We start from the raw sequence: 20,613 nt of genomic DNA, 5'->3' as shown, positions 1-20,613 counted from the left end.
GCAGAGGCAGAGCCGAGGCTCATATAGGAAAGTGACTTGCCTAAGGCTGTCCAGCCAGGACAGGTGTGTGTGTGTGTGTGTGTGTGTGTGTGTGTGTGTGTGTTGGAGTGGGGCAGAGAGCCTGAGCTATCTCACAGCTCCTCTTCCGGGAGGGAACAGGGAGCTAATTCTGGGAACCTCTGGACAAGATCCTTTCACAGGGTTTGTCCCAAGCCTGCCTAGGCAGGATGAAGCTTGGCCTGGTGCCTGATTAGTCCCTTCCAGTGCAGAGATGGGTAGGCTGAGTTCCCACCTGGAAGCCCAGTCAGGCTGTGGCACTCTCTCAGCTCTAGATACCTTGCTGACCCTGCCCCACAACAATTAATCATTGTCGCCTCATGACAACTCTGGTATAATTATCTTGTGTTATGAGTGAAGTCTCACCTGGCAGCCCAGGCCTCCCCAGAGAGGCCATACTCCCTAAGACGGAGGAGTAAAAACTATTCTTTGCCCTCACATGTTAGGCAAGGTAGGCACATGTTGTGAGGGGCCTCTATGGCTCTCTATCTCTCAATCCCAGGCTCCTCTGGACTTGCGGGCCCAAACAGGTCAGTGGAGGAGGCACACCAGGGCTAGAGTGAGCAAAACATGGGGAAGCAGGGGAAATGCAATAACAATAAAGAGAAATGATAATAATAAGGTGCACGATCTGGTCCACTTGCTCTTCTAGTCTCCTCTTTTCCTCATTTCCTCATTCCCAAAGTTGTGACTGATGCCAACCAAAGATATATATAAATAAATAAAATAGACTGAGAAGAGTAAGGCAAAGGAGAGTGACTTTGCTCTCTGAGGGGTGACATCTGAACAGAGGCAGAATGCACTCTGGGCAGAGGGGGCAGCATACACCAAGTCCCTGTTCAAAGAACAGAAAGGTCACTCACTGTAGCTGGAGCAAGAAAAGAGGGAACCAGGTCTGAGCAGTCAGCAAGGGCTATTACATAAGCTCCTAAAGAGTCTGGCTTTTATTCTAATTTCAGTGAATACTTCTTAGAAATGATTTCTTATTGCCAACTAAGCTGTGTGACCTTTGACAATTTGCCCCGTCTATAATTTCCTATCCATCCATCCATCCATCCATCCATCCATCCATCTTTTCAACAAACATTTATGGAGCATCTACTGTGTGCCAGCCTGGCCCTGGAGACACAGCAGTGACAAAACAAAGCCCCTGCTTTTGTAGGAAGGGACCTCTGCCCCATCTCTTCTGCCTGGGCGACTCCCATTCACGCCGCTGGCCCTCGGATACCCCGCTTGGGGCGCCGGAGGCCGCCAGGTGGCGCTCTGCGCCTGCACACGGGCCGCCACGGGGGGTCCGGGACAGAGACCAGACCCTCGCAGAGAAAGGCAGCAGGAGGGGGGGTGGGGCCCGCGCCGCAGATTGTGTGTCTTTGGGTTTGACCTGCCTGGAGATGAGCTAATCCCGCCGTATAATAGACTCCGGGAGATAGGAAAAATGGCTGCTGTACTATCTCCGTCGCCATGGGGACCATCGCGTGCGCGCGGGCGGGGCGCAAGCCTGGAAAAATACAGCCTTTGTCGGCGGCGCGTGTCACTCACTGAGCGGAGGACCGCAGGCACCAGGGCTCGGGTCTCTTACCACACGTCCAGAGTGGAGAGGCTCTGGGGCCTCTGGCAGGACGTGCCACCTGAAGCGGGTTAGGATCCCTGGGTGTTCCCAAACTCCTTGGAAGACCTCTCTCCCTTACACACCCGCACACCCCGTTTTCTGTCGCAAGCATTCATGTTACGTGGCATATCCCACTCCTTCCACTGTGGCGTCTATCACACCCACGCACAGCATTCTCTCCCCTCTGCTGTCTCTTTCTCAAGCTCGAGGGGGATCCTAGCTCGTGTGTCCAGCCCTGAGCCTACACACGCAAGCACGTATTTGCGACAGGCCCCCAAATACGTCCTCTTGCCCCTCTTGCAGCGCGCCTGGGCACACCGGGGCACATAGATTCACAAGGACACGACCACCCTCACTCAGATCCGTGCACACCCCAAGGCACACATTGGGGGCAAACACTGACACCTGTACATTCACTTCTGGCAGTCACAGATATGCATGGATGCAGTGCTTACAAGCATACATGCCCCCCAAACACTGAGTAGGGTGAGACACCTCCAGACACACGCATTCAGGAGAGTAACACACCCATACCTGAATATACACAGGCACACCCGCCTGAGTGGCAGGGGACACCACCTCTTGTGTGCACTCCTAAAATGGCCTCGTTGAGGGCAGATGCATAGAGGCACTCCCAATCAACACATCCTCCACACTTGTACACAGGGGCTTGCACACCCACTCCTTCACACAGGTGTTTAAACCCCTGAGTGACACGCAGGCCCACACACTCACGTGTAACACCCTTTCCTCTGTGCATCCTCAAACAGCCTTATCTCCAGGTACTCACAACACGCATGCCCACCATACGTGTGCTCATGGGCTTGCACACGTGCACTTTCTTGTAGCACACTTATTTGACATACAAGCACACTAACACTCTTGCTTGTTCAGTGCCCATCCACTTGGCACACCCATATGTCCATCCAACCGTGCCTGGCACATGGAGGGGGTGCACACTCAGGTGCCCCAACAGGCAGTCAGGCAGCGTGGGCACTGGGCCCCTGGTGTGCACCCCGCGGACGGCTATCTGCCTGCCCATCAGCGCGCGGATCTGCGGTGGTAAATGATGCATTCGATGGCGGGCGCATTTTTTGTGCGCGCTCTGAAAGGGCTCCGATAATCTGGAAGGCAGAGATAAGGAACACCATTTATTCCGCGGCACTTTGGAAACAATTCCCAGCCCTGTACAACCCCATTCTCAGGCAGCCTCCGGGAGCCGGGCAGATAACGATTGGCTATTCATTATCTTCGCCGGGAACAAAGATTAGCCGGTCGAGATGAAAAATTACCCGGGACAGCGGCGCAGCCGAGCGCTGATCCCCCACCCGCCGCAGCCACCCGCGCCTCTGCGCCCCGCCTGGCACGCGGGGTCTGCGATCACGCCCTCCCTGCCCACCCGCCGCCTGGCACTCGATCTCCTGTGTTCTCGTTGACGCTAGGCACTGCCGAGCCCCTGGCTATTTCGGTTTTTCCGTCCCGCCCAGTCCATCTTCGTGTCCCCCCTTTCCCCTCGTACTTCCTGGAGCTCTTTCTCCTCCCCATTGCTCTCTGAGCCTCTCTGGGTTCTTCACTCTTCCCATCTCTCTTATTTTTGTCTTGTCTCTCCGCCTCCCATATCTCTCTCCTCTTCTCTGTCCATGTCTCTCTCTGGTTAACATTTTTGCTGCTTTCGTTCCTGTGTCTCTGACGCTTTTTGCAATTTTTTGGTTATTTCTTTCTGTCTCTGAGTGTTCCCAACCACCCCTCCACCTCCCACCGGTGTCTCTGTCCCTCTAACACTGTCACTTTTTAAAATCTGTTCTTGAGTCTTCTGTCTCATTCCTCTTCCTTGTCTCTTAGGGTCATTCTATCACTGGGCTTCTATGTCTCTCAACCAGAGGGCCACCAATCTCCTGCCCTCTCAAAGCCATGTTTCTGCCAGCAGACCAGAGGCTGGGAGGCTCCAGCCGGCTCTGGCCAGCCCAGCCCAGCAGAGAACTGGCAGGTGGGGTGGGGGTGGGTGTAACACCTGGAACCCCACACGGAGGAAACAAGACAGAACTAGAAAAGGCCCTTTGGATACTCAGGCTCTGCTGGGTTCCTAGGGGTTTGCGCCTGCACCCTAGTACTGGCTCCCCAATGTTCCTCCTCAGTGAGGTTGGGGGCCTTGGGAGCGGGTGGTCTCAGCGAGGCCAGCTCATTAGAGCAGTTACTCAGCATGGCACTGGTGTTAGCAGATAAGCCTTATCAACTCATCTCCCCCACCCACAGACACAGAAAGTACTCCGGCAAATGGCACCCCAGAGCTCCACTGGCTGTCTGCCGCTTAGGGAAGGTGCAGATGGTGGGTGATCTAGGAAGACACACATACTGTGTGTCACCCAGGGACACACTCCACAGACACAGACACAACATAACACTGGATAGGGAAACACATAGTTCAAAGATATATCGATACACACAGATGCCCACACCCCAGATACATAAACACTCACTCCAATACATATCAGCCCATACATGGAGTTATATACAAATATGCAGACAACTTGTATACACTCTCCGTCTTCCCACCATCAGTTCAAAGATACAATGACACACACCCATCCCTTTGCTGTTAAAGACAGACAGACACACTCCCCCAATTCATAGACACAGGATACCCATACATACACTGCTACCAACCCACACAAGGACACACACCAATTTATGGACAAACACTTGGAAATACCCACTTCCCATGACATGGTTCATGGACACAATGATCTCACAGATACACAGACACAGGGACACACATCAAGTCCCACAGATAAACTCTCCCATGTACACATATGGGGTCACACAATATACAAACTCTGAGGGACCCCACACAAACTCTCAGGGATCCACAATACACACTTTCTCAATACACAAGCTCTTGGGGACCCACAGAAAGAAATGGACATACCAGTATACTCAGTTTTGCAGACTTCCCATGTGCTCACAAATGGTCAGACACATAGCGGCACTCAAGACAGACAATTTCCAACATGCACAGAGCACACACACGTGCAACACAGTCACCACCAGCTTCAAAGAAAGACACACAGACAGCAGGTGCCCACAGAGCTGGAGGGCTGGAGACACCTCATCTCTGGGGTACACCTGGGCACATACTAGTGTCCCAGGACCACAGAATTATTAGTCCTTCCAAGGCAAAACTTTCTCGTTTGGCTTAGGGTACCAAGGCCACTTTCACTCTCCTGGGTACCTGGAATGGGACTGGGGAAATGGGAAGTTCAATTTAATGGCAGGGGCTTTGGAAGTTCAAGGACTATCTCACAAACCTGCTAGCTTCTTGAGGTGAAGACCCCCAGACCCTAACTCCTCCACTCAGCCTTCAAAGGACAAGTCCTCTATTCCCTTCCTCCTTCCGCCTGTGCAAGGAGAGGCCTCAAACTCCACTCCTAAAATGCTCTTGTCTGCTCTGGAGTTGGGGGTATAGATGGGACGGGAGAGGGGATATGATTACACTTAGCCCAATCAGCCTGGAAGTGAGGATGGTGTTGCGTGCCAGAGTGTCTAGCTACATTTGAGTATGTGCACGTGGGCATGTCTGCCTGACCCAGATCTCCTGGCTGAGGACGTCCACGCAGCCATAGTTGTGAGCTAATGCATGTGCACAAATGTGTGCGTGTCTGTGTGAGCAGTACTGGAAATGCGTTGGGAAGGAGGAGCCGGCATCTGTGAGTGTGTGTGTGTGTGTGTGTGTGTGTGTGTGTGTGTGTGTACACACGCGCGCCTTTGGCTCGAGAGCGTCCCCCGGGAGAGTCTGGGAAGAGAGACACTCGGGCTTTCTGTGCGTGCATCCCTGAGAGCAAGGGTGCGCGTATGTATGTCCCTGCGAGGACGGAAGTTTCTGGAGTACTGAGGGAGTAGGATGTGTGCGCCTTGAGTGCCTGCCGGCCCTCGGCCCGTCGCGGGTCACTGGACCAAGGAGAAGGGGCCCAGAAGCCCAGGCACCCTCCTGCTCTCCTGCGGCTCTCCCGCTCCCTCAAAGTTTGGTGGAAATTTAAAAAACAAACAAACAAAAAAACAGTGGTTGCTGAGGCACGGGGAGGGAGAAGTAGAGGGAGCGAGAGGTAGGGAGATCAGCGCCGCCGGGGCTCGCCGCGTGTTTCTATGTCCAGGCTGCGGTGGTCTCCACCCCAGTCGGTCCCCGTCGGCCACCGGACGAACAAAAGCGGCCTGCCGCGCACCACGCGGCCGCTCAGCGCGCCGGGGAGGCCCTGCTGGTGAACTCAGCCAACCCGCGCCGGATCCCGTGGGCCTACCTAGGCACACACCGTGCTGTGCCCCCCGCCCCGCTCCGGCCCCTTCCATCCGCGGGCTCGGCCCGCTGCATCTCGTTCGGTAAGTCCCCCCTCTCGTCCCTGCCTGACTCGGGCTTTTCCAGCCCCCATACTCGACCCAACCCGCACCCTAATCGCACGGTCTGCCTGCCAAAGTGGCCCCTGATATGTGGTGCTACGGACTCGCCCTACTAGTCGCTCGAGCCCCAGGTCATAGGGATCTAAACTTGAGGGAGTATTTGGGGAATTGAAGACAGAAAGCCCACCTCGGGCCTCTCGCCTTCCCATTTCTCAGACGGAGCCACAGGGCGCGAGTCCCGGTTATTCTCAGAGCCTTGCAAAGCGCCCCCCTCCTGGCTCTAGAGTGAAGGCCTTTGTTTGCGCCACCCCCATCTCCGGGCCCGCGGTGGCGGATGCGGCGGAGCCAGGCCGCGGAGCCACATCTGCACCTGCCGGCGGGTCCCGTGCACCGGCTTTGCGCGGCTTAACCCGGCTTGCTCCTGCTTGCGCCCCCGCGCGCGCGGCGAGCCGGGGCCCTTTATCCTGTGCGATTGGGGTGTGGGTGGGGGAGAGCTCTGGGTCTGGAAGCCTATCCCCTGTCCCAAGTCGGAGTTGGAATCCTTTTAGTGGGATTTCAATAAGAATGGGGCCGCCGCGGGCTGGGCTATCTGTGGCCGGGAGGCGTGGACGGCAGTTGGGGTTTGTCTGGATGCCCGGCACTTAGAATCTTTCCGTGGAGACCAGGCTTGAACTCCAGGTTGCCCCAACCGCGAGGGGAAAGGTCTGGCGTTCAAGGCTCCCGGGTGTGGCGGCTGCTCATTTCCCGGAAAACACGGAAGGAAATTCGTTGTTTTGGAAAAAGCCACATCTCCCGGTGTCGGGAACGTGTGGCGGTAAGCTTTGGGTCTATGAAGGCACCTCGCGCTGGGATTCATTTATGAGCAGGCAGGATTCGAGAAACAGGTAGGGCCAGTGCGGCTGCCCAGGCGTCTGGAGAGCGTTTTCCAGCCGGGTTGACAAATTGCAAACAAATTGCATCCAACGAAACGGATTTACCAGTTGTCATGCGGCGGGCCGCCGACCGCTCTGAGTAAACCTTGGCTATTCGCGGAGGACGCCCGATTGTCTGACGTCTCAGCAAGGTCTCTTCGGGAGGAGGCCCGGCTTGGATGTGGGGTTAGAACCTGGTAAGGAGATACAGGATCTCCGAAGCGCTTCTACCCCAGGCGCTAAGACGTCTAAGAGGTTGGGCGCCGGTCTTGACGATTCAAAAGGGGCTCAGAAGACAGATGGAGTGGGAGAACCAGCATGGAAGCCAGAGGAGAGGGAGCCTTCAGATTTTGGGGTCTGGAAGTGAAGTCCAAAGAAAAGGAGGGGCCGTTGGAGCTCTCTGGTTCCCACACTAGGGAAATCCTCTGGAGGGATTGCTGTGACCAGAGCAGATCTGAGGCCTTGCCTAGAGGGGACTTCTGAACCCCTCTAGCTAAAGAGGCCCTCATTTCCTCCTCAGTACCCCTCAAGGCACATTGCCAGTGTGGGTTTGGGAGGCCGCTGTGGTGCAAATTAAGTATCTCTATGGAGGACAGTCCTTAAGTTAACAGATTTCTTTGCACACCGCCCCCCCCCCCCATTAGATGCCCATAGGAAAAGGCGAGAAGAATTAGCTTACAAATAGGGCAAACTTGTGGTCCCAGAGGGGCCACTTCTGATGAGCGAAGTTTAAACAAAGGGCATGGAGGAGAGGGCTACGTGGGACCTGGAACACCTGGGTAGTCGAGAGCCCGGCCCAGGCCGGTGAGGCCCTGTGGAGCCGGGCTTTGGATCCCTGCGTCCACAGCTTCGGGGCGAGAGCATCGCGGGCGGCACTGCCCCACACTCCGCCGCCACCGAACCTCGAGTCACGTGGAAAAGGCATCAGAAAATTCAGTTCCGCTGCTGCTCTTTCCCAGTCCTTAGTGAAATCTTACTCCCATGTAACATCTGAGTGCGATCAAAAGGCAGCAGCCCACATTTGCAACAACTCTTAGGAACCGACAGAAAAATGAAAACCGGAGTGTGTCCCTCCGAAGGTGCTCGGGAGACCCCAAAGTCCGAGGCCGTGAACGGAAGTAAATCTGCTCTCCTTAGGCGGAGGATGTCCTGCCATCCCCGCGGATCCTGGGGGCTGCCCTGACCCTCCCGGGGCGTTTGTTTGGGCAGAAGTGATAGGAGGGTCTCCGCTGCTGTCCAGTGGGCCAGGCGCCTGGCTGGTGTCGCTGTCTGGCATAGACATACACTCACGAGCAGCCCCCCTTTATTGGTCAGCTGGGCACCCTGCTGCCTGGCGCCTAGCTTTCCTCTCCCAGGCGGGTTCGTTCCTGCGGGAGAACGCGGCAGTCCCGTGTCCCGCGTCCAACGCAGGCGTTCCAATCAATGTGGAGGCTTCGGCCAAGCCGGATGCCTGCCTGCCTGCCTTTTTGAGGAAGGCAACCCCAGGGCTTCAGGAGACCTGGCGGGGCTCCCTTTCCCTTTTTTTTTTTTTTCTTTTTGTCTAGGCCCGGATTGCAGGAAGGCAGGCCGGTGCGTATCTCCTGAGGCCCCTGCTCAAGCATTGCTTAACTGCCCTGCTAAGCTCTCCGCGCAGCGATTTTCCGAGCCGCGGAGCGGGGTAATTAAATCCCCGCCCGAGCTCCGTTCAGCTCCAGATTGGCGGGCAACGCAGGGCCGCCACTTGCAGAGGGCCTGGCCAGGCCGGTCACCTCCACCCCTGTGGTGGCCAGAACGCTGCCACGGAGAGGCTTCAGGTTTCCCCGTTGGAGCTTGAAGCTAAGCTCGGGGTGATAAACCTGCAGACCCACCTAAACGGGGGATAATCTGAACCGCGCCTTTGGGACGAAAAGGTGAATTACCTGCTTTTCCGGGAGCTCGGAGCGGTCACCTCTGCGAGGCCAAGCGCCGATCGCCTCCCCACGGGAAGCTTGCGTTTTGCTCCGGTGTTCATGGCCCCGCGGCTCGCCAGCAGGCCGTCCGCGGTTCATGCTGTGTCCCGGGGTTCGAGCTCGAGCGAGACAGCCTTGCCGGACACCGGCGATTGTCCCCGGGGCCGCGTTGTCTTTGAGAAGCTCCAGCTAGCCTCCAGGGACGCAAAAGAGGCTCGAGGCTTCGCGGCGATCTCATTTTACTCGTTGACAAAGAATCGTAAGCTAAAGACAAGGAGGACAGACAGACGTACGAAGAGACAGTGGATCCTAGTAAGACCGCGGGAATTGTTGGGAGAGCGCACCAGGAGGCACTGAGGCCACTCACCTGCTCCGCGCGGCCACGGAGGCCGGGTAACCGCGGCCTCACGCTCGGGCTCCCGACCCCGGCGCGCCTTACCCGGAGGCGCAGGCCTCCTCTCCCGCGGAGCGGAGTTCGGAGAAGCCTCGGCGGCACCCGCGCCAGAGTGGAGCCGAGCCGGAGGCGCAGGGGCGGGTCAGGGCAGGAGGGTCCCCAATGGCTGGAGACGCGCTGGTTCTCAGCCGAATGGGGCTGTGCACCCCCCGCCCCACGCCTTTACCTGTGCCACAGCCGGACGCAGAAGCAGAAGGAGGCCCCTGGTGCGGGCCCTCGACCCCCTGGAGCTGCCCAGAGCTAGCCTGAGAGGGTGACAGGGGCGCGTCCGTGGATCTGGGCCAGGCCGGGCTCCCCCTGAGCCGAGGGGACCGAGGGCTTTCCTCCCTCTCAGATTATTAAAAAGTTCATTTCCTGGCGAATCGGGTGACGTCAGGGGCCCGGCGTCGCGGTGGCGGGGCCGCCCGGCCGGAGAAGCCGCCTCCAGTTACCCAATTACCGACTGTCAATCCCGCTGCCCTTCCCCCCACCCTCCCGTGGTGGCCGGGACCCCCGCCCTTCCTCCGGCCCGGGACCCACCTGGGATCTCTTCGGCATCTGCCTGGAGAGCCAAGGACCGACCCAGTGAGGGGAAAGCGGCTGGAGGACGTTGATTACTTCCCATTATTCCCGCACCTGTCTAAATCCCCCCAAATTTCTTTGTTCCCGAACCCCCTCCTCGGTCATGGGCTCCCTTGGAGCCTCGGTCTCCTCCGTCTGTACAATGGGACAGAGCCAGGTGATTTATGCACGGGGCCCACGCCACCCACGGAGCTGGATCTCTGTACTGGAGGTGTGTGAGGAGCAGTTCCAGGTGACTTAGGGGACCGAGTTCTCAGACCATCCCCTTCCTCTCCCCAGGGGCCGCCTTAGAGAACCCTGGGAGGGAAAAAATGCCTCCTCCTGCCCGGAGGCATCTCCTTCGAGTCGGCGCCGGCGCCAGTCCGGGTCTCCATGGCCTCGCCCTAGGCAGTTCGGCCCGTTCGTCTGCGAAGGCCACGCCTGGGAAGGGGACGCTCCCTCCCCTTCTCTGGAGTCTCCGGCCAGGCCACTTACACCCAGTCGAGCACAGTCGTAGGGTCAGGTGCCCACTGGACCCCATAGTTCCTGCCCCCCACTGTTCTTACTGTCCTGCAGCTGTTCTCCCCCCCACACACACACACACAAACACACCGCCCAGCCAGCGCCCGAGTTGGGGGAGGGAACGGTCTGGGTGGGTAGTTGGACTTCAACTGATCACGTTCAGTGGTAAAGGAGGTGGGATCCGAGAGAGTGGAAGGGCTGGCGCCCCGGGGAGGGGGACACCCAGATACCCAGAGCCTGCGCGTCCCGAGTTCCCAGGGAGGTGGCCCCAGTTGGAGATTAGTTACTGGGAGGAAGTCCCAGAGATTAAGGGGATCCGGGAGTGTCCGCACGAGGGGGCGCAGCTGTCAGCCTTCGGGGTGAGAGTCGGGTAGGGGGCGTTGGCAGCAGGGGCCACGGTGAGGGCGCTAGGAGGCGACTGCGGGCGGAGGGGACCTGCGGGCGGAGGAGCCAGCCTGCGGGTCAGTCCCTGAGTCCGGCAGGAGTTGAGGGCTTAGCCAATGGGGGGCGGAGGCTGGGCGGCGCGTGGCGCTGATTGGCTGGCGCGGGCTTCTTAGGCGTGCTCGGCCCCCACTTCATGTCTGTGCAGGAGTCGGGAGCTGGCGCCAAGGCTGCGGGAGGATGCCGAGGGGCCGGAGCCGGGTGGGCCTGAGGCCGAGGCGTGCGCTGTCCCCCGTTCCCACCCCTTGAGCCACGCCAGCCGCTTGACGCGCAGTTCCCTGGATCCACCACCCCTGGTTTTCCGCCGGTGCTTCCCCTCTCCCAGGCTGCGCCCCTCTCCCGGTGGCGCTGCGTGTGTAAGTTTGGGGTGCGAGGGCTGGCCCGGGGCACGCCAAGCTCTGAGAGGTCTCTGTGGGAACTCAAGGCCGGGGCCAGGCTGTGGGTGACTGACTGCTGTAGTGTGCCTGGTGAGAGGTCCTGACTGTGATGCCTGGGAGTGCGCGCGGGGGGCTGCCCGTGCGTATTGAGGGTGGGGGTAAGGTCAGTGTAGCAGGCACCAAGTGTAGGTGTGTGCGTGTCTCTATAGGATTATGTGCCCCAGGAAGTCCCCGGGCTCCTGTCTCCAAGTTTTAGTCCGTTTTTGTGTGTGCCGGGAAGCTGGGGGTTCAGTGTGAGTGTCTGACTAAAGTGCAACCGTGTGTGCGTTTGTTGGGGTAACTGGTGTCGGGTAACTGGTGTGTTACGCCGTGTGCACGGGTGTGTGGCTCAGGCACCAGCGGTCACCATGTGCATAGCTGAATCCTCTCCCCCGCCTTCCTTTCGTTTTGAGCTTTGAGCTTTCCTCCTACCCGGGGCTGGTCCGCGGCTGAGCTCTGCTGGTGTAGCGGCACTCAGGACGCTCCGTAACGGGACTTCGGGGGTGTCGGGCTGCGGGTGCACCCCTCACATCCCCTTCGGTCGCGCAGAACCACCGCAGCCTCCGCCCAGAACTCGAGCCTCCGCCGCCGGCCATGGAGGTGGCGCCGGAGCAGCCGCGCTGGATGGCGCACCCGGCGGTCCTGAATACGCAGCACCCCGACTCGCACCACCCGGGCCTTGCGCACAACTACATGGAGCCGGCGCAGCTGCTGCCTCCGGATGAAGTCGACGTCTTTTTCAACCACCTGGACTCGCAGGGCAACCCCTACTACACCAACTCGGCCCATGCGCGGGCGCGTGTCTCCTACAGCCCTGCGCACGGTGAGCCCAGGGCCGGGGGGTAACTGGGAACTCTGGCGCCGCGTTCCAGGCGCGGAAGGGGAGGAGGGCCCGGCTGCCTGCTTCCCGGATGTGGGATCCGCAGGAATCGGAGCAGCTAGGAAATTGGGGCGGGAAAGGTGGGGGCAGCGGCCTCTTGGGGAGCGTCTGGGTCCCACAGGGTTTCTGTCCATTTCCAGCTGGCCCCTGGGGGTTCCCTCCAGGCCTTGTCCAGTGAGGTTCCTTCTGTGCCACTTGTCCTGACATTCCTGATTATTGGCAGTTTATTACGTTTCTGGTTTTCTTTAGGGAGGGGTTATTGCTGGTCGTTTTGTGAGTTGTGGTCCTGTGTGTATCCATGTTCTGGCTGGGCCCAGCTCCTCTGTATCCTAACCCCTCTGTCTCCTCCCGCAGCCCGCCTGACCGGAGGCCAGATGTGCCGGCCACACTTGTTGCACAGCCCAGGGTTGCCGTGGCTGGACGGGGGTAAAGCAGCCCTGTCCGCGGCTGCAGCACACCATCACAACCCCTGGACCGTGAGCCCATTCTCCAAGACGCCGCTGCACCCCTCAGCAGCTGGAGGCCCCGGAGGCCCTCTCTCCGTGTACCCAGGGGCCGCGGGCGGGAGCGGGGGAGGCAGCGGGGGCTCTGTGACCTCCCTAACCCCTACTGCAGCCCACACTGGCTCCCACCTTTTCGGCTTCCCACCCACGCCGCCCAAGGAAGTGTCTCCGGACCCCAGCACTACCGGGGCTGCCTCCCCAGCCTCCTCTTCTGCAGGAGGTAGTGCAGCCCGGGGAGAGGACAAGGATGGCATCAAGTACCAGGTTTCGCTGGCCGAGAGCATGAAGATGGAAAGCGGCAGTCCCCTGCGCCCAGGCTTGGCTGCTGTGGCCACCCAGCCTGCCACACACCACCCCATCCCCACCTACCCTTCCTATGTGCCGGCTGCTGCCCACGACTACAGCACCGGGCTTTTTCACCCTGGAGGCTTCCTGGGTGGCCCTGCCTCCAGCTTCACCCCTAAGCAGCGCAGCAAGGCACGCTCCTGCTCAGGTAAAGGCAGGTGCTCTGGGCCTAGTGGAAGTGGGGACAGTTTGTGCTTGAGGGAGTTGGGCTGTGATATGGGAGAGGAGGCAATGTCAGTTTCCCAGATCTGGGAATAGGTGATGTCCCTCTTTAAGAGCCCTCCAACAGATGTCTGAGACCCCAGAATGGGGGAGAGGAGCCCTGGAACATTTGCCTTTTTCCTAAGTGTGCCCGGTGACCCCCAAAGTTTATTTTCCTTCCCCGCTTCTCACCCTCCCCTTCAAGGCTGGCTACTGCCAGATCAGAACACAGAAGGGGAATTCTCCCTTCCTCTCCCTGAATCTGAAATGAAAATTCAGTGTGAGAATATAATATGCAGGTGAGAGCTGCAAGGCTTTGTGTACGTGCGTTTGTGAGTATGTGTGCGTGCTGTTGGTACACTCCAGAGGCTCCAGCCCCTAAAGGAATCCGGTTCTCCAACTCAATCAGTCTAATCTTGGGATTTCAGTGGCTCCCAATCTCCTTGGGAGATTTCCCCAAAGCAAAATTCCCAAGACCTGTTCCTGCTCCCTGCCCCCTAGCAAGTCTGTCATTCTCCCTCCCTCAAGGCTGGAGTGAGGGGATGAAACTGTAGGTGCCTCTGTTCTTTTGCAGCAGGAGTTCCCTGGGGAGAAGCTAGGTTTTTCCAAGAATCTGGCTGTAGAGCACAAACCGTGGCTAGTGTGGGGGTCCTGCTGTCAGATGCTTCCTTCCCAATCCTTTTAAGCTGGGGAAGAGGAAGATTTTAAAAACCTTTATTCCTGAGTCTGGGACCCACCGTTTCTTGCCCATATATATTGACAATTTAGTTTAAACTAAATGTGGAAAAATTACTTAGGTAACATGATGTTAAGGCAGCTACCCAGCTTGATCACTGACTGCCACCGGCTGCCACCAGCTGCCACCGGCTGCCACTGGCACCCACCTTAGTTTCACTTCAGGGTCCCTGTTCTGCTCAGACCAGGTATCTTGCCTTTAATTAGTCCTTTCTCCCAAGTTTGTTTTACATTCTATTTGGTCTTTTAACAAAAACAAAAGAAACCAAAACGAAAAAGCCAAAAAATCAAGGCTGCTTAATCTATTAACCTAAAAACGAAAGGACTTATTATTTATTTTATTTTAAAGAACAACAACTTCGATCCAAGTCCTGGACTGAATTGTAGGACCTCAGTGGAAGGGCAGAAGTTGGGGAGAGAGAAGGACGTTACTCTGGACTGAGAAGAGAAAGACAGGATAAAGGCTGAGGGCAGGGACGTGGACCAGAGACTAGAGAGAAGGCTGATGTGGTTGGGGTGGGGTGGGGTAGGAGAGAGACAAAAGAAGAGAAGCAGAACCAGAAAGGAGGCCAGAGTCCTCCTGGGCCCAGCCAGGTCAAGATGGGTGACTCGTGCCACAGCCCCGTCATCTGCAAAGTTTGTTGTAAATACCTTCTCCTTGTCGTTCATTAGGAGAACCCCTGTGGCCCTAGCCGCACTTCTCCCTCCTTCCCTGTTCCCCTTTCTTCTAGAGAGGATTTTGAAGAAGGAGTTTGGTCTTAAACTACTTTCTGAACTCCCCTCCTATGGGGAAAATCACTTGGATCCCTCTTCTAGCCCAGTTTGGGTCTAAAAGTCACCCCCTGAAGCAGTCTGAGGGTGCTACCTGATGGGCACCTGCTTGCCAACCCCTGACTCTCTCCTGTGACCTTGTCAGTTAAGCAGTCCTGGTGTCTCTCCCTGTCCCCCTTCAGAAGGCCGAGAGTGTGTCAACTGTGGGGCCACAGCCACTCCTCTCTGGCGGCGAGATGGCACCGGCCACTACCTGTGCAACGCCTGTGGGCTCTACCACAAGATGAACGGGCAGAACCGGCCACTCATCAAGCCCAAGCGGAGACTGGTAGGCAGCGGGTGTGCGGCGGGTAGCAGGTGACTTGGGGAGGTGGCCGCAGGGAGGCACCCAGGGGACACTAACCTGGGCAGGAGACGATAGTTAATTGGAAAAATAACAACAGAATCCTTCAAATGCAGATGATTTGCCACTTGAAATCCTGTTTTATCTTTAAATCACTTAGTGGTCAGTTTGGGTCACCATTCTTTCAGACCAGATTTTTTTCGAGCCAGATTTCTTCTGCAGCCTATCAGGGACCCTCACCCCACTCCTCTCAAGGATAGCGAAAGTTGAGTGTCCAAGGGCCCAGCTCCCATCCCCATGGCCTCTGTTTAACTCTTTTTAAAAATAGTGCCATGAAGTAATTTTCCTTGTGGCTTTGGGCAGCTCTCTCGCTTCCCAACACACAATCTCCTCATGCCTATTTAAATAAAACACTCACACCAACCACCAAAAAAACCTACCCTTTATTATTTTTCCATGGAGTCACCTATACTGTGTATTTTCATTTGAGTGATTTTTAAAAAATGCCCTTTCGGATCTCCTGCCGGAGTTTCCTATCCGGACATCTGCAGCCTGAAGATAAGGAAACTTCGTGTATCTGTTTCCGGACTCTGAGAGATTTTAGAGTCTCTCCTCAGCTCAGTCCTGCCTCTCGCTGGGCTGTTTTGAAATTTCTAATACTCTCTACTCTGCAAATAATGTGTAAAATGCTAAGAATAATAAATATATTTTTTCAGGACAAAGTGATTTACGAGGCCTAAGTCGCTCGCCTCTTTGGGGGCCCCCTTTTTTTCCCCTGCAGTGAGGGCGGGTGAGGGCCAGGTAGGGGTGGAGGCTACGGTGCTAGCCCCTGAGTCAGAATTCCAGCTTCAGGCTGCTTACTCACTCTCAATCCTCCCCGCCCCAAGGCTGCAGTCTGTAGTCCCCTGTGCGACTATGCTCCAGCCTGGAGCCATTCCAGCCTCTGCTGGTCTCTCCCCCACCCCCACCGGCAGTCGGAGGTCGGAGGTTCTCTGGGATGTGTTGAGGGAACTCATTCTGTGACTGTAGGGCTGGCGCAGGTTGACCCTGGAGAAGGGTTTGGCTTTTTTGGATAAAGATTCTCTTAACCTTCTCTTACAAGCTTTCCACTCCCTTCTCCAGGAAGCAGACACTCACTTCTAGACCACCTCTGTCCTGCATTCCTTGAGGGGCTGGGGGTTGGGGGAGTTAGAACTCTGAGGTTTGGGGCACAAAGGGCTGAACAGAAAGACCAGCATGTTCAATAAACCTATGATGATGGAAATGTTCTAGATCTGCACGGTCCACTATGGTAAACTGCAGCTCATGTTGTGACTGCTGAATCCCTGAAATGTGGCCAGTGCAACTGAAGAAACAGGATTTCTACTTCTATTAAGTTGTAGTTTAATTTAAGTAGCCACATGTGGCTAGTGGCTACCATGTTGGACAATGCAGCTTGAGCTAGAATCCCTAAATATTTTACATCCACAACTGGGCCACATAGGGTCCCCCTGCCTTGTCCTCAGGCAGGACACTGACGCACCCAGGATTTTGGATTTTAAGGGGGGTCCTGTGGGAGGAGACAGCAGCAACTCCAGACCCAGGGGGTCGAGGAGGAAGGAACCAGCTTTTTAAACTAAAGAGCCCTTATCAGTCCTCAGTTTCCCCAGCGATAGAGTTAGATTGTTTGGTGATTGGAGGAGGAGGTTGATTTTTCCTTCCAGCTCTTGAAACCCCTTTGATTGTGGGATCAGGCTCCTGAGAGTTCTTTATTCTAAAGTTCTGTGATTGTTTAGATCTCAAATTCTAAATGTCCACAGCTCTGCAATGCCTTGATCCCTCTGGGGGATTTCTGGCTCCTTGGCTAAGTTGGTGAAGATGGGGTGGGAGTGTGGTGGGTATGCGGCAAGGGTTGGGGAGGCTGGTCGATGTGGGGCATGGGAGCCCAGCCAGCTGACGCTGCCCCTCCCCTCTCAGTCAGCCGCCAGGAGAGCAGGCACTTGTTGTGCAAATTGTCAGACCACAACCACCACCTTATGGCGCCGAAACGCCAATGGGGACCCTGTCTGCAATGCCTGTGGCCTCTACTATAAGCTGCACAATGTGAGTCCGCCCCCACTCCACCCACCTACCCCTCCCCTGGGACCACTGCTCTTTGTGCTGCCAGGCGAGAGGCCCCAGCCACAATCTTCAGCTTGGCTTGGCTTGGGAAAGCCCTGAGAGCCAGAAGGGCTCCCATAAGAGAGAGAAAGCTGGCTGGGGGTGTCCCCACCCACATCAGGGCCAAACAGGTATCTCTGTTTAAAACAAAAGTGGTGGGGAAGGGGAGGATTTGGGTTGTGTTGATGGGGGGAAGTGCTGGCATTTAGTGGGCTCAGTGCCCTGCAGGGTTTGGGTCAGCCCCACACAGTGATAAACGGCTTTCCTGAAACCATGACAGTGCTGGTGATAAGACCACGGAGGGCATTTGGCGGTGGGGCCCCCAGCTCAGACCTGCCTCTGCCCCAAGGCAAAGCATGGGGTGAGGGGTTTTGCTCTGGGAAGGGAACTTGACCGCCTGAGGTCTTTGTGCTTGCCCCTAGGTAAACAGGCCACTGACCATGAAGAAGGAAGGGATCCAGACTCGGAACCGGAAGATGTCCAGCAAATCCAAGAAGAATAAGAAGGGGGCAGAGTGCTTCGAGGAGCTGTCCAAGTGCATGCAGGAGAAGGCCTCACCCTTTAGCGCTGCTGCCCTGGCTGGGCACATGGCACCTGTCGGCCACATCCCGCCCTTCAGCCACTCGGGACACATCTTGCCCACCCCAACGCCCATTCACCCTTCCTCCAGCCTCTCCTTTGGCCATCCCCACCCATCCAGCATGGTGACTGCCATGGGCTAGAGACAGAACCCCACAAACGGACAGCCAGATGCAGAGGAGGGTGACCAGCAGCTCAAGGCTGGGTGCTCCCAGGATGGGTGAACCAAAACCTTAGCTGTCTGCCCTTCTCTGAAGACTGATGCCTTTCCTACCAGCCTGGCCTGAACCCCTTGCTGCCTCGTCTATTGGCGCTCTGCTCAGCAGTCCCCAGTCACTGTGAAGATTCTCCCTGGGGCTGAGAGGTGGCCTCCACCCAGCTGCTATCCAGGTGGGGTTTCCATCACCGACAATTCTTTGGAGAGCAGAAAGGACAACTTTATGAAGAGAGAAGGAGTGGGCCAGGGATAAATGAAGGAAACCATTTTCAGAAGGAAAAGGGAGTAGGTAAAGATAATTTATTTGCTCTTGTTTCTAACAAGGACTGGAAGACTTCGGGAGGTCTGAACTGTCCCAGGCTCTCCCAGTCTTCCTTAGCGCCAAGTGCTGCTTGGTCTGTCCACTTGCCAGGGTTCTGAGGGCAGATCTGCGGGGGAATTCAGCCCACACCTTCTCCTCAGGCTTCCCTCTCTGAAATGCTGAGCCCCAGGCTGTGCTGAGCCAATCTAGAGGGGTTATTGCCCACAGGAGGCTGAGCCAGTGCATGCCCTGCTGGTGGGCCCTGGAGAGCAGAGACAATCACAGGCAGTCCTGCGCAGATTCCCAGGCCTGGGCTGGGTCACAGGAAGGAAACAACATTTTCTTGAGAGGGAAAATGTCTCCCAGTTTGCTCCCCTGGCTCTGAGGCTGAAGTTCGTGTGACTTGTGTCCCCTTAACGGCAGAGCCACAGCCTGCCTCTCTTGCCAGGTGTACCCCTGTACATACATTCTTTTTCTGCTAACCCTTTGACCCCCTGTCCTCCCACTATGGGACAAAAGAAAAAATATTTTAAAAAAACTGCATAAGCTTAACTCGCTGATGAGTTAGTTGTTTTATTTTTAAACTCTTTTTGGGTCCAGTCAATTGTACTTTGTTACGGAAGCCCTTGCTATGGAAAGGAATAAAATCTACAAACCAAGGCTGTAGTTTCGCAATTTTTGGAAAAGTTCTTGGATCCCACAGTCCTAGAACGAGGAGCTGGGGGCCAGGGGAGGGGCCTTGGCTGCTCTTGGCTTCCTGGGGCTGGTCTGGCAGGTGGCAAGGGCAGGAGTTGGGTGGGTCAGAACCAAGACTGAGGGAGAGGCCACCACCCTGCTGGAGTCCCAGGAGACCTGGGTTCTGCTCTGCTTTGTTGTGGTTGTCTGGATTCTTCCCAAGGTACAACTGTATATAACTGTGTCTGAGTTTAGACTCTGTATGCGGTGGTGGTGGGGTGTGGCGGCTGGCAAGGCCAGGCCCAGGAAGAGAATTGTGCTGATATAGTTGACCAAGTGCAATATGGGCAGGCGATCGCTGCAGGGGCACCACCGCCAGAAATAACTTATTTTGTATTAGCATCTGCATAAGAAGAATTGGCAGCATTTTCTGTTTTTATGTTTTATTTGGCTTGTTTTATTTTGGATTAGTGAACTAAGTTATTGTTAATTATGTACAACATTTATATATTGTCTGAAAAAAATGTATGCTATCCTCCTATTCCTTTAAAGTGAATACTGTTAAGAATAATAAAATACTTTTTGTGAATGCTTCTGTCCTGTTTTGTGGACTCCTGAGGCAGCTGAGTCCCTGGTGCAAAGATTAGCAGTCAAACTGAACTGCTCCTAGCAGGCCAGTGATTTGGAAGGAAGGGCTCTTGGAATAGGGGATGGGGCGCTGTCGGGCTGGCACCTGAGATACTGGCAGTCCTCTAAATTCCTTCCATCTGAATTTCCTCATTATTGCCTAACTGGGGATTTTGGGGGCGGGGTAGATACTGGAGAGGCTCAGGGAGGCTGTGGCTTCTCTGGCCCTTGGTCCATATGCTGATCATTTTCCTGAGGGCTCAACTGGAGCTCTTGCAGAACCTAATAAGGACTGACCCCACATCCACTTCCTCTCAGGTGCTGCTCAGCTCTTATTTCTGAGCTATCTGTTCACCAACATTCCCAGTGTCTTTGATCACTGATGTCATTGGTTGATGTCCTCTTTAATCAATGATGTTGGTCATCAGAAATAGCCACCATGACTGATACTCAATGATTAATAACACATCTGATCATAGACATCTAATTACTAACAACTCTCACCAGTACTAAATCACCAATACTTCATCAATGCCTCTGATGGATGTTGTGTCTAACTACTAACATCCACAAAATGTGATCACCGGTGTCTCCAGTGACTGTCCTTGCTCACCAGGATTATATGTGATCATGAATATCTCATCAGCAATGTTTCTTTTTCTTTTAAATTTTTTATTTAGGAATATTGGGGAACAGTGTGTTTTTCCAGGACCCATAAGCTCCAAGTCAAGTCCTTGTGGAAGGCGCAGCTCACTGGCCCATGTGGGAATCGAACCGGTAACATTGGTGTTAGCTCTAACAAACTAGCTAACCGGCAAACCTGTCACCAATGTTTCTAATCAGCATATCTGTTCACCAAGATTTCTATTCAATGTGACTGGATGCCAATATCTCTGGTGACCACGTCTCTGCATTATTTCTGTTCACCATGTCTATGATCACCAATGCCTCTGATCACCCAATTTTCTAATTACCAATGCATTGATCATTAGTGCACTGTCACTAATGTCTTAGGTCATCGAGAAGTATG

At 55.7% G+C, this 20,613-nt stretch overlaps 1 protein-coding gene and 1 long non-coding RNA gene across 5 annotated transcripts; one reads left to right on the top strand and one right to left on the bottom strand.

Moving 5' to 3' along the window:
• Nucleotides 1-963: 963 nt before the first annotated feature.
• Nucleotides 964-10,098, bottom strand: LOC109437771 (uncharacterized). Of its 3 annotated transcripts, none has more exons than XR_002136294.2 (3): nucleotides 9,868-10,098; nucleotides 8,865-9,593; nucleotides 964-2,790 (listed from the first exon to the last, which is right to left on the bottom strand). It is a non-coding gene; the product is annotated as an uncharacterized LOC109437771 (long non-coding RNA). The 3 variants fall into 3 exon arrangements; XR_002136293.2 differs by lacking the exon at nucleotides 9,868-10,098 and having other exon boundaries at nucleotides 8,865-9,158; nucleotides 9,262-9,781; XR_002136292.2 differs by lacking the exon at nucleotides 9,868-10,098 and having other exon boundaries at nucleotides 8,865-9,790.
• Nucleotides 5,855-19,545, top strand: GATA2 (GATA binding protein 2). 2 transcript variants are annotated; one of them, XM_019717193.2, is made up of 7 exons: nucleotides 5,858-6,037; nucleotides 11,000-11,207; nucleotides 11,817-12,090; nucleotides 12,502-13,143; nucleotides 14,885-15,030; nucleotides 17,002-17,127; nucleotides 17,607-19,545. In XM_019717193.2, exons 3-7 carry the CDS (start codon nucleotides 11,862-11,864, stop codon nucleotides 17,904-17,906), a joined length of 1,443 nt encoding a protein of 480 aa, XP_019572752.1. In that variant the 5' UTR covers nucleotides 5,858-6,037; nucleotides 11,000-11,207; nucleotides 11,817-11,861; the 3' UTR covers nucleotides 17,907-19,545. The 2 variants fall into 2 exon arrangements, with proteins under 2 accessions (XP_074196584.1, XP_019572752.1); XM_074340483.1 differs by lacking the exon at nucleotides 11,000-11,207 and having other exon boundaries at nucleotides 5,855-6,037.
• The last annotated feature ends 1,068 nt before the right edge of the window (nucleotides 19,546-20,613 follow it).

This window comes from Rhinolophus sinicus, linkage group LG09 (genome assembly GCF_036562045.2).
Source record: "Rhinolophus sinicus isolate RSC01 linkage group LG09, ASM3656204v1, whole genome shotgun sequence".
Lineage (NCBI taxonomy): Eukaryota > Metazoa > Chordata > Mammalia > Chiroptera > Rhinolophidae > Rhinolophus > Rhinolophus sinicus.
Note: the sequence above shows the minus strand (reverse complement) of the source record. Positions and strands in the feature narration are given on the sequence as shown.

What these genes read in the sequence shown, in the direction of transcription:
- GATA2 (XM_074340483.1), top strand. Translation starts at nt 11,862, where the DNA reads ATGGAGGTGGCGCCGGAGCAGCCGCGCTGGATGGCGCACCCGGCGGTC. An exon ending in CAAGGCACGCTCCTGCTCAG is followed by an intron (nt 13,144 to 14,884) that starts GTAAAGGCAGGT and finishes GTCCCCCTTCAG; the next exon opens with AAGGCCGAGAGTGTGTCAAC. An exon ending in TCAAGCCCAAGCGGAGACTG is followed by an intron (nt 15,031 to 17,001) that starts GTAGGCAGCGGG and finishes CTCCCCTCTCAG; the next exon opens with TCAGCCGCCAGGAGAGCAGG.